Source organism: Nematolebias whitei, chromosome 15 (genome assembly GCF_014905685.2).
Source record: "Nematolebias whitei isolate Nwh7 chromosome 15, NemWhi1, whole genome shotgun sequence".
Classification (NCBI taxonomy): domain Eukaryota; kingdom Metazoa; phylum Chordata; class Actinopteri; order Cyprinodontiformes; family Rivulidae; genus Nematolebias; species Nematolebias whitei.
In genome coordinates this window covers 33,221,917-33,235,279 of record NC_056512.1, presented here as the reverse complement: position 1 = coordinate 33,235,279, position 13,363 = coordinate 33,221,917, and the positions used below count along the sequence as shown (strand labels likewise).

At 39.5% G+C, this 13,363-nt stretch overlaps 1 protein-coding gene across 2 annotated transcripts in view; it reads right to left on the bottom strand.

The window, feature by feature from the left end:
• The window catches only part of cyth1a (cytohesin 1a), a 38,822-nt gene extending 25,672 nt beyond the window's left edge, over positions 1–13,150 (bottom strand). Inside the window, exon 1 of one of the 2 annotated variants that reach the window (XM_037689028.1) lies at positions 12,959–13,150. In XM_037689028.1, coding sequence (XP_037544956.1) covers positions 12,959–12,977 — 19 coding nt within the window. In that variant the 5' untranslated portion in view covers positions 12,978–13,150. Of the gene's footprint in view, positions 1–5,290; positions 5,373–12,958 lie in introns of those variants that run through there. The other variant, XM_037689027.1, reaches the window with a different exon arrangement.
• Positions 13,151–13,363: the final 213 nt, after the last annotated feature.

The window sequence follows — 13,363 nt, the reverse complement described above, 5'->3', positions numbered from 1 at the left end:
AAATCCTCTACCACCTGTGATAAATTATTCAGAGTATGACGTCATTTATACTTCTTTTGTCATACCAGGTGTTTTTATTTATTTTATGTTTTAGAGGTTGTTTCAGTCAAATCAGACCAACATGACTTATCTCTGATGCAGAACACAAATAAATTATTGGCGTTTCTGTTTCGTGGCAGCCATGTTTTTAACTTTTTTATATTAGAGTTTTGGCTGTTTTATCTTAGTGAAAAACTTTGATATGGTTTGTCTGATGTTCTTCCAGAGTGGAGCTTGTTACTGCCTGTTGAATATTTGAGGAAGATCCGGAGGAATGCAGCCCTCACAGCCAACGTGAGGCCAGATGTAGGCAGAAATAATCCCTTCCTTGTTTAGATTATCCTCCTTTCTAAACAGAGGCACTGACCTGATATAATTTCACTGTGCTGGAATCAAAACCTATACCTCTGTTGAAAATAATATCAAGCTCAGTCTGGATTTACGAGGCCTCGTCTTCAAGCTGCGACCCACTTGCGTGGAGAAGACTCAACAATGGACAATGCAGCCTGTGTGAAATGAGCTCCGTTCTCACAAAGTTTCAATTCTTTGTTAGTTCATCTATTTCCCCCCCCCCCCCCCCCGAGTGGTCCTGTTCAGATGCGCTTGGGAACTCGAAACAAATGAAACCGGAGAGCCGTTTGTCCTTCAGACGAGGAGGGCAGGAGTTAATTACCAACACACAAAGTTTACTGTCGTCTGCACCGACCTGACCCCGGGATCTAAATGTGACGTTAGCAAAGTATGAAGCTTCTGATTAAACTTTAAAAATTAAAATGACAAACTTCATTCATTTCATGGTAATGCAATACAACAATGCCAAAGGAGAACATGTGCACTGATGTGTTTGTATGTAGAGAAATCCAAACTTAATATAAAATACATGCAAACAAACATTTGCCAGCACAAAAATAGCTACAATTCTATCGGTTTTACAGAAATTGAGTTCAAACTTGATCAATACAAACACAAACTCTGAGCATGACATCTCATATGATATTGCATTAGATTGTGCATAATATTAAATTCAATCAACGAGAAAATACTATTTAAGGGGTTTTTGTAGAGCTTATGTGTCTAAGCCACAATCACATTATTTCTGTTCTTACTGTTGGATTCTGACATCCTTTGCTAATGTCTGTGACCTCAAGTAACCCTGCCTTTTTTTACACTGAATTTTTAGACGCTGAATTTCAGACGGCGAAACTGAGCAGTTGAATCTCAGGAAGCTGAAACCCTCAACAAAAAGTACTACATTTGAAGTTTATTTTTGCAAGTATACTTGATTAAGTATAAGTATATCAAATATACTACACCCCATACTTGTAGTGTACTAGAAGTATACTGATTTAATACTTGTTTGGAATAAATTGGGACATTTTTATACTATTTTTAAGTATATCAAATAAAGTTTATAAAAAAATACACTTCCTCATTTTTAGTGTAAAATAAGTATATTGTAGTATACTTAAATAAACTACTTTTTGCTAAGGGAAGTATTGCGTTTGAATTTTGAAAGGTTGAAGTTTTTTATGCGCCAGATTTTTTAACACTGAAAAGTTAAACTGTAAAACAGCTATTGAAAATGTGATCACGTTGAAATAATAGTGTGAATTTTTAGCTTGAAGTGAAAATAACAATGAAATGTCAAACATATAGAAATAATGACAATGATTTTCTTGGGTAAAAAATGTATTCTGAATATATTTTAACACTGAAAACTAAAATACAAACATGCAACATTGAACTTTCAGTGGCATTTTTAATTCAAATCCTAGCGGCACATATTTCCTTCCATAGTTGTAAATATTCTCTCTGCACATTCTGAGGGGATAAGTTCCAACAGTGACCTCTGCTGGTCATATCTGAGAACTACAAGTAAATGTTCCTGTTCAATCCGAACCAACATTAAGAGAGTTTTTATGAGACTTCCAACAGGATTAGCTTTTTCAATCTCTGCAAGTAAAACAAAAAAAAATGTTGTCTGGAAAATAAGCTTCTTGAGAAATAGTTAGTAAACACTGTGCATTGGATTACATGCAGCGTATTACAGATTGCTGCATATATATTAGACATTCCTTGGGATTATCTCTGCCTCGCAGCCATGCTGCCCACCACATGACTCACTGCCACACACGATTTGGAAACAACCGTTCTCCGTTTGAAGGTGCAGTAATAAGACCTTTGGATCGATGTATCCCATAATTTTGTGGGTGAGAGGGAGGGCAGACCCTGAAATAAAGGAATACATCTAACCCGAGGATCACTTTTCTACCAATTGCACAAGTGAGAAAAGCACTTTGTAGGCAGCCAGTTAAGCTGTAATTACCTTAAATATACAGAACCTTACAGCAGAAATTACCTGCACTACACAAACACACAGAATTACATCTGACACGAGCTGGATAATGTTTTAACAGGTGGGTGTGGAATATGGAGAGGCCTTGCTTCAGCAGCTGAGGAGGAGTTTGGAATGAACTCTGTTGTCTTAATGTTTCAGCATCCTCTGCATTTAAATTAATGGCTTTTACAAGAAGACAGAGAAGCAATTGTTTATCTTAATTTATATTAAAAAAAACGTGTTGAATTTGAGGAAATAAATCTTTAAAGAAAACTATTTAAAATTGCTTGTCATTTATGGATGCTCAATAATAATATATAAGGTAAAAACTACAGAGCACGAGAGTTTAAGCAAAACTCATGAAACGTGTTTATTACCATTATTAATATTTTTCCTGTCAGTATTTGTCATGTATTACTGTGTCATCATAAAATATTGTTTGCGACCATATTTAAAGGCTCACATCCAATGATTACTTCTTGAGGGTTTCACTAAAATCTGTCCAACGGTTTGGGAGATATTTTGCTAAAAGGCATGCACATGAACGCACATGCTCACATTTACACAGACACATGCAAAAACATTATCGCCATTTTGCCTTAGACTGTGAGAGATTGAATTAAAACAATATCCTGGGTTCATATTATCTGCTGTAAAGTAGTGACTTTTAAAATTTTTATTTAACATTTTCTGTTGTTTCGTTTTTTTTTTTTTTTTTCATTAAACTGAAGTAGACAAATTAGGATAATGGAGTGAAAGAGTCACTCAGAAACAAAAAAAACATTTGGTTTTCTTTAGGGTTTCTTTAAAAAAAAGTATTTTTACTTGTGCTTACTCTGTTCACAGCAACACAATCTAACTATTAGGTCATTTTAATTTAATTTAATAAACACAATCTGAATGAATCACATAGACATCAGATGAGTCACACATGAATCACTTGTATGACTCATTTAAATAAAGCAGAACTACCAACACAAACAATAAAAAAACTGATTACACCAACATAATTGCTGCCAACGTCTAAGCTAAACGTGGCCCATCAGGTGTGTGGGAACACAATATGTGCTTTGACAGCAGCTTTGAGAACTGGCTGAATATTCAAAATTCAACCCTGAGTTATAACCCCAATTTTTAAAACGTTGGGAGGTTGTGTAAAATGTTAAAAAAAAAAAAAAAAAAAAAAAACGAGAGAAATTTGCATGTTCTGTGAAAATGCAGAATGAATGCTTATTGCTGAAAACTGCTGAACAAGCAAAAACTTACTTGAAAAACATCAACAGGTGAAAAGTTGGAAAAAAGAAGCTGAAAGGAGCCCAAAACAGCTAAAATTAGCAGAAAAGTAGCTGAAAAGGCTGAATTTAGCAAAAAGATGCTGAAATAAGCAAATAAAGGCTGAAAAGAACACAAGAAAGCTGAAATTAGGGGAAAAAAATCAGCTGAAAAAGCAAAAAACTTTAAATTAGTACTCATGAGCCTCAAAGAGCACAAGTTTGCTGAACTAAGCAGAATTAAGGTTAAATAAGAACAAAGGCTGAAAAGTAGTAGAAAAGGATTAAAAAAAGAAGTAAAGTACCAGAAAGAATCTGAAAAGAGCAGAATAATAGCTGAAATTGTCAAAAAGAAGCAGAAAATAAGCCCAAATAAGGCAGAAAGAATTTAAAAAGGAGCTGAAGGAAACTTAAAAAAAGCAGAACCAAAACAAAAAGTGAAATTATAAGTAAATTGTTTTAAACAACTTAAAGGATTTGAAGGCTGTGAAGAGGGCTCCATTTATTTTATATGAGAAAAACACGGCCGAAAAAGCAACATACTTCAAAAAGTTAAAATTGCACAAATATCAAAAGTCATAAGAGGAATTTCCTGCATATATGAGCTTTTGAAATAACACCTAAAGTGTGAACCAATTTATGTGAGAAAAACATAGAAAGAAGAAAACTGGATCTCAGTAGCACGAATGCTTTAGAAGCATTTACACAAATATGACAAGACAATATTAAACTGCACACTGGAGCCAGTAATGGGAGGGCTGGTGCTGAACTGGCCTGCAGTCCAGACCCCTCACCATTTGAAAACATAACATCCAGCAAAGACCTGGGACTGTTGAACATCTTGAATCCTCTATCAGACAATAATGGGACATCCTTTCCCTCCAAAAAATAAAACAATAAAATAAAATACCCAGTCTGCTCAGTTCCCAAACTGTTCAAAAAATGGGGTGAGCAACATGGACCTGTGTCGACTCTTTTGGAACTGGGTTTGCACGTTGATTTTATTTAAAAGCTTGTTTTCTCAATCTCATTAAGAAAACAATCCAGATGACGTCCTGACTGAAAAGCCACTGAAACAAAGAAAAGATTTAACCTCATTTAGCACACACACATACACACACACACATGCGAGCATGCAGCTGATTCGGGCGTTTTGAAACGACTGCGACAGCACCGCTTCCCTTTGGTCAGCTGATTCACCAGCACCCAGCAAAGCTGCTCATGTAGTCACGCTAACACGCAGTTCCAACTCTCCCAGTGGAAATCCGTGCACCGCCCTGCACTGAAACGGGAAAGCGGTTGCAACACTTAACAACCAATTCATAACAAGTCAAACACGTTTTAGTCCAGAACTGTTCCGATCAGGTTGTACATTAAATTAAACATCTGCTCCTGGTTCTACGATTGAACTGGAAAGCGCTTCATTAGAAGGTGATTTCCTGAAACGACTCTGATGGAGTCCTTTGAACTGGGGTTTCTGTGCACAGGCCAGAGGAGACCTGGGTTCATGGCGGTGCTGTCAATCAACAGCTGGACTCAAAGCAAAACATACTTTTAGAGTGTTAAAGGATTTAAAGGACGAAGAGACAAGCCAACCATCGATAAAGTAATGTTACAGCATCACCGCAGGCTTCCACTTTACCCAGAGGTGGCTGGAGTGTCTCCACAGCTGGACACAGAAACATCTGGAGGCTGGACACGCACAGTTCACTCACTGTCCCCATAGTGTCAGCAGCTGTGTAGCGGCTCCTTCGTCAAACGGTGAGATGGAGGGAAAGAGAAGTTGCGAGACCCGGGCTCGACTGTCGACACGAACTCCTCGCAGAGGCCGGTTTGTTCAGACACTTTGATTCACCCGAGCTCCAGGTCCGATCTCTCAAACACACCCACTTTCTCTTCCCCTTTGGATTGAATGTGAAACTTGCAGGGATGCTGAAATCACTTCTGCTTCCCCTTTTTTCATCCTGTTGTCTCAGCCTCCTTCTCTCCTCCGCTGCAGCTCTCTCTCTCTCTCTCTCTCTCTCTCTCAGACCTGTAATCTCTTTCTATTAACGCAGGCAGCCAATGGGAAACCTCAGAAGAAAAAAAAAAAAAAAGGCATGTGCACTTAATGTTCTGGTCACTTTTTTTTTTTCCACTTCAAAAGTTTTTTACAAAAATATTTCAAGATTGTATGGTTGCTTGGCAACAGACTGGAAGAAATCATTTACTATTGAGCTAATTTGTACATAAGCCACTTATTTTAATTAAATTAATTCTTTTTTTTCATCACGTTGATGTCTTGGAGCCACAAAACACACAGGAGAGCACACACTCCTCCTCACATCAAGTCACAAACATATTCATAAACAACAGTTTATCATCACCTCCCACCAAAAGGCAATGGTGGACGATAATGTTTCTGCCTACCATGCTTTTCCGACTATAAGGTGCACTTAAAATCCTTTAATTTTCTCAAAAATCAACAGTAAAACTTAGAATCAGGTGCGTCTTATGTATTAATTCTGGTTGTGCTTACTGACCTCGAAACAATTTGATGTGGTTATTGTGAATGAGTTGAATAAAGTTGGACTTATCTGACTGTTTTGTTTCGCTAAACGCGCCTTATAGTCCAAAAAATATGGAAAGTGAGTGTGTGTGTGTGTGTGTGTGCGTGCGTGCGTGCGTGTGTGCGTGTGTGTGTGTCACTATGTGTTACTTTCTAAGGCTGATTTTTTTCAACTTGTACCACATTGTGAGGACCAACGGCTTCTTATGGGGCCAAAAGCTCAAGCCACATAAGAAGTGCTGTTAGGTTTAGGGTAAGATATGTACTGGTAATGGTTAGGTTTAGGGTAAGATATGTACTGGTAATGGTTGGGTTAGGGTTATGTATGTACTGGTAATGGTTAGGTTAGGGTTAGGTATGTACTGGTAATGGATAGGTTTAGGGTAAGGAATGTACTGGTAATGGTTAGGTTTAGGGTAAGGTATATACTGGTAATGGTTAGGTTTAGGGTAAGGTATGTACTGGTAATGGATAGGTTTAGGGTAAGGAATGTACTTGTAATGGTTAGGTTTAGGGTAAGGTATATACTGGTAATGGATAGGTTTAGGATAAGGGTCATGGTTAAGCTATAGAAATTAATGAAAATTGAATGGAAGTCAACACAACGTCACTGTAAACATAAAAAGACAAACGTGTGTGTGTGTGTTTTATCAAAATATCCCATTAACCACCGCATGTTGGTTTGACAGCAGCATGGTGGCACAATTGGTAGAGCTGCTGTCTCTCAGCAAGAGGGTTGTCGGTTCAAATCCCGGTCCAGGGACCTTTCTGGATGGAGTTTGCATGTTCTCTCCATACATGCGTGAGTTTTCTCCGGGTACTCTGGTTTCCTCCCTCAGACCAAAAACATGCATGTTAGACTGATTGGTAACTTTAAATTGTCCCTAGGTGAGAGTGAGAGAGTGAATGGTTGTTTATCTCGTTTGTCTCTATGTGTCCCTGTGATGGACTTGCGACCTGTCCAGGGTGTCCCCCGCCTCTCGCACAGTGATAGCTGGACATGGGCACCGCCGACCCCCGTGACCCAAAATGGAAGAAGCGGGTAAAAGATAATGGATGGATGGATGTTGGTTTGATATCTACAACTGATTGACATTTGGAGTTGACTCGTTTAAAAATGGCTGCCACAGCTAATCAATGTTAGGAAACACAAGGATGATTATAACTCGGTAATTTCACAGATATTGAGATAAACTTTCATGTTTAAGTAGCTGAGAATGATCTGCAGTTTATAATCTGAGCGCTTAACATTTATGCAATATTTGTGTAAAAAAATGGCATTAACTAATGAAGCAAATTCTATGTGTTAGTAAAATATCTCATGAATTACTGAATTAGTTTTAACAAAACACACAGAAAAAAAAAATACTGGATGTCCATCCATCCATCCATCCATTATCTTTACCCGTTTATTCCATTTTGGGTCACGGGGGTCGCTGGTGCCCATGTCCAGCAATCACTGTGCGAGGGGCGGGGTAGACCCTGGACAGGTCGCAAGTCCATCACAGGGCCACATAGAGACAAACGAGACAAACAACCATTCACTCTCTCACTCACACCTAGGGACAATTTAGAGTTACCAATCAGCCTAACATGCATGTTTTTGGTCTGTGGGAGGAAACCGGAGTACCCGGAGAAAACCCACACATGCACGGAGAGAACATGCAAACTCCACCCAGAAGGCACCTGGACCGGGGTTTGAACCAGGGACCTGTTCGCTGAGAGGCAGCAGCTCTACCAGTTGCGCCACCGTGCTGCCCAAATACTGGATGTATCTCTACAAATGTTTTACTTTTGGAGCCAATCCTAAATAAAATGTCTGTCACAGCCACTGAAAAAATAAAAAAAAAGTGACTATAATTTAGTCAAGATGAGCTCAAATGTGGCGCATTAATAAATCAGAGTTATCCCCAACATATATTTTAAACACTAAACTTTGCACATAATTCTTGCTTAAACCTTTTGTTATTAATGGCTGATGTCAACTCTGTCTGTTCGCAACATTTTGCATGAACCGCTGGACAGATTTTAATGAAACTTTCTGAAAGTAATGCTTTGATGTACACACTGATAAACTTTTAGAGTCCATCTAATTCAAGATGGCCGACACAGATAGTCAACACTAGCCAACACAAAACTGTCTATAACTGCGTCACAAAAATAAAGCTACATTTCTCCGTGGTAGTAGCTGAGAGTTTACAAAACTGACATCAACAAGTCTGAGCATATTTTGCACGAGCTATTTTTTATGGTGTGACCAAAATGAGTTTAAAACTTGTCATGAAGGTCAGTACGTCTTTAATTGTATTACTTTTTTTTTCTTTCACGTGTGCAGCAAAGCTGAAATGTTTACCTACACCCTTGCAGCGGCGTGACTTGGCCTGCCTCTCTGAATTAGTCCACCTGTCAGTCACACGAGACGCCTCACAATCCTTAACAGCCACCTCCCTCTGCGTCAGCGTCACTCAGTCATCACTTCTGACGAGGAGCAGGAGAGCACAGACCCGCTTCAGGTTGGCAATGAACGAGGGCGATACAAATCTAAAACCACAACCCTAACCAGCAGGTCATTTCCAGAGGGAGAAACATTTGCCGCTGACCCCTGCATGAACTGCAGCGTCTGTCATGGAGCCTTTAAACGCTGCAGCTGCACATCGCCCAGAGGAGCACGACTGTCACAGGAGGACTGGAGTCAGCACGAAAGCACGTTCTGATTCTTTTTTTCAGGATGCACCTTTATATTTTGTATAACGTCTGCAAAAAGCAAGTGCAAGAATAGGTTGGTTTAAACTTTAGTGTTAGATGAATGAAAGGATGGAGGCGAGCCAACCAGCACAGGAGAACCAGAGGAAAATGCAAATCTTTGAAACTGCAGCTTTCGTCTAATTATTGTTTTAGTGAAAAAGACAAATGTTCAGTGTATAAAAGTGAACCCATTGTTTCCCCATTTTCATTTTATAATGGCTGCAAAACTTTCTGAACCTATAAAGGCAAACTAAAAGGCCTGGTTCTGGCTGCCTTTGTTTTTGTGTTGGAAGGAAATCCTCATGAGATCTAGAAATCAATACGCTTCATATTTCAGATGGAGCTTGTTGCAGTGAATAATGTGCAGCTGCACCGTGAGACAAACATCCTCTTTTAGCTGGGAGAGATTTATTTCAGGCTGAAGGCCTCCACGTGCACTGGGCTAAGAGCAAAGAGCAGTATTTTTAGCTGTTTTCTCCACCATGAGGACGAAACATGCAACAACACCTTCATCCTTTGCACAGCATCACTAATGAAGCAGACGTGGATTGAATGTTGAAGAAGGACGTCGTGGAGAAATGTTAGCTGTCTGTCTGCCAGAGATTCTGCTGAGAAGCGGTCGTGCGTTTGTCTAACAGTCACGTAGGTGTAGAACTTCTCCGAGCTGAATGTAAAAGCTGCAGGGAGCTGCAGGAACTCCCACACAGCATGCAGCCGAACGGCACCTCTGGTGACTAACAGCTGGCTGAGTGGAGGCTGAAGCAGCTCTTCTGCTCATAATATGAACTGAATGCTTCCAACACAGAGATCAAAGCTTTAAGACAGGGGAGTCCAAAGTGTGGCCCGAGGGCCATTTGCGGCCCTTGGAGTGATTTTGTGCGGCCCGCAACTGCAATTAAAGAATGGTACAATTTTACCCCATAGGCTTAAGAGGTTGATGCAGATGTAGAGCTTTGTTAGATTTAATGGTGATTTTTTTTTATTTTTTATTATTTTATAATAAATAATAAAAAATCTTCTCAAAATGAGCAATATTAAGTACAATACAAATATTAGCTATAATTAATCCCTTTATACAACAAACCTTCACTGACCTTTACCAAAAAGTAGAATTTTGGATAATAATTCATAAAACTTCGTTAAATAAAAGTGTTTTCAAATAAAATAATTTCAGTTGATTCATAATTGATAGGGAGAAATTGGACATTTTAAAAAGAATATAAAGTATCATTGACATAAAAGTTGATGAACTTTATCGGTGTCCCTTCAAACCTTCCATGAATCTGTTTTAGCAGCTGCCAGCTGGACGGTTTTCCAGAACTTCCATGACCCTTTTGGGACATCCATGGTCCAAATGGTTGATTGAAGCTCCGCCCCCTTTTTAAAAGAACATTTACTCATTTTAGGCTTTTGCCTCTGAAAATAAACAAAAATGAACTTTCCAAGCACAAGAAAACAAATAACAGACCCCCAAAATTTTCTAATAAAATTAGATTCTTTAAATAAATAAAATTAATTAATTCATTCATTTAAAAAAAGGTTCATGTTTATGAGAGTCCTAATGTTTTGGATTTACAATGATTTAAACTAAACTTTTAGCCGTTCTCCAAAATAGTGTTCAAGTTTTTGTGTGTTTAAAAATGAGCGGGGAAAGTTTTTTTTAAAAAATCATACTTTTATTTATTTTTTTCTTTTCTTAAAATTCTTAAAAACAACTTGAATGAGCATCTGCAACTGAAGAGCCAATTCAATTGAAGATATTCAGCAGCACTGATGAACATTAGGCAACACAGCAATGGCTAATACTTTTACAGGTAACGAGCTAAAGCTTCATGTGGTAGTTGCTGAGAGTCCTTCCCAAAACATACTCTGAGTGTGACGACTTGTCACGAGGTTGTGCGTAACGTCACTGTCAAGGTTTTTAAAAACTGAAAAGTGTCTGCATAAGTTCCTGTTGCTTCAACTTGTTTAGATAAAGTCACTTATTCTCTCCGGTCTGACACGTTACCAATGAAAACCAATCAAACTGGGGAAGAGAAACGACACCCGAAACCACGGCAACCACGCCGCAAATGTAGAGCACCACGCCTGTGAGCACGTGCACCATTTCCTTTGTGTGCGCACGTTCTTTTATGCAAAGAGGAAAAACCCGGGCTGCACTGACAGGTACAGGTAGAGGGCAAAGTGCACGGCAAATATAACGAAGACGCGTCGACACCCTGCAGACAAAACGCCTTTGAAGTTTGGAAACAGAGCCACGCCCGAGAGGGTTCCAGGAAGCAGATTTGGGGACAGCATCAGAGAAAAATGACAGAATGAAAATACGTCCAACAAACTTAGACATGACTGCACATATCACAGCTGCTCGACTGAGTTGCCAACAGAAACGACACGACAACATAAAACACCTGCTGAAGGGAACGCCTCATCCTGATGTGCTGTTAAAACTAGAAGTCCAAACCTCATGAATGAAATGCTCTTTATAGCAGAAAATCAAGCATTTGAATGTAAATGGTCTGACATTCCTTGAAGAGATGTGCATTGTTTCTCGTGCCACAGGCAGAAATTATTTTATAATGACAAACGTCAAAGTCATAACTTTATTGGTCTAATCTTATAAATGATGTTTTGTGCAACCCTGTGCATTAATGGAAGATCTCCTTTGATGCATTAGCTCTCAAAGTATTTATTGAGGATGACTCTCACCTACGACCATATCAGGTTTTAGACCAATATCTGTAAAATTACCTGAGCTGGAGCCATTTTTGTGTTGGCTAACGTTTAGCTGTGGTGGCCAGCTTGAATTAGAGTGACTTTAAACATTGTCCAACAACAGTGCTCTGAGTATGTGTCGTGGATCAGTCTCAGCTACTACTACACCAAAGTTTAACTCGATATCTGTAGAAATGGCTGATCTGAAGCCATGCTTGTGTTTCCGAATGTCAGTTAGCTGTAAAAGGTGTCTTAAACTAAGTTGCCGTCAAAAGTTAAACTATTGTAGTTGTATATGAAGTAATTGTTTTTTGAAAGTTTCATAAAAATCCCTCCACCTGTTCATGAGATACTTTGCTAACAGACAGTTACAGTTGACACCGATCGTTAATTGCGAAGTTTTAAAATCAGATCTCGTTAAATGTGTTAGCACTCTAAAGCTGAGTTATGGATGACTCTCAGCTACTACCAGACCAAACGTTAGATCAAAATATATAAAATTAGCTGAGTTATAGCTGTTTTTGTATAAACTAAGTTTGCTTTACTTTTGTGGCTATCCTAAATGGGATCCACACCAAAATTTAATCAGCTGTAGATGTATATCCAGCAATGAAATTTTGAAAGTTTTATTAAAATCCATGCTCTGTTTCATATGATATTTTGCTAACAGACTGACACAGAGACAGGGGAAAAACACGATCAAGTAATTTATGTGAAACAGTTAATCCCATCCTCCCTCCTGTCAACACAGAATCCTGCAATGAGGCCAGGTTCTATTTTGAGAAGCATTAAGCTCAAAGAAAATCTCAATCGCTCAATAATTGAGAAGAAGTCTTCGCTGAGCCTTCATCTTGACATGACATCATCAAAAGAGGTCATCCCAGAACATGATGTCAGGACTTTTAACTTCCAGTAAAAGAATGACTCATTTAACTGAGCTCAGTCTTTTCCTCCATCTGGGATCAGTTTGGTTTACAGAAGCAAGTTTTGTTAGTTTTTCTTTATTTATTAAAAGAGTCCATCATGCTGTCAGAGCTGCAGTGATGTTCAATAATTCAGCGTGCAGATCTTTTTATAACTCCCTGCCTGAGCACACAGCACCAGAGGACACCTGTTTTTAAAGGCAACACATCTCCTGAGCAGGTGAACTAAAACACGCCTGACTGAGCCTCTTCTACAGTTTCACACAGTTCGGCTCCATGAAGCTCAGTCTGGCATGTGTGATGAGCACAGCACGCGCACAGCAGCGTTCACAGTCCAGCTTAAAGTCTGGATTTGCAACGAAGCTAATAGTTTAAGACCAACCGTGAATTTCCGCCTCCATCCTGGTGGTCCTGATGCTGCTGCTTGGAGAGGATGCGGGGGGGAGGCGTCCCTGACTGGGGATGTTTCTGTCGCCGAGAGCCCGAGGCGATCCGGACACTTCCTTGCTCCTCTTCGTCTGGTCCTTGTCGCGTCACTCAGAGATCCGAGCTCACCCAAACGCCTCACGGACGCAGCTTGTTGCTGTTTAGCCTTCGGTGTGAGTGTAGCTGCTGAGGTTTGCTGTTTAAACACGCCTTAAGAAGAGCCGGAGGTGTGTGTGAGTGTGTGCGCGCGCGCGTGTGTGCTCTACCCCCCCCCCCCCCACCCCCGTCCAGATGTGACGTCACGCTTCAACTCACCTTTAATTTTGCTGAACTGTTCATTATGGATCCAGATGAATTAATA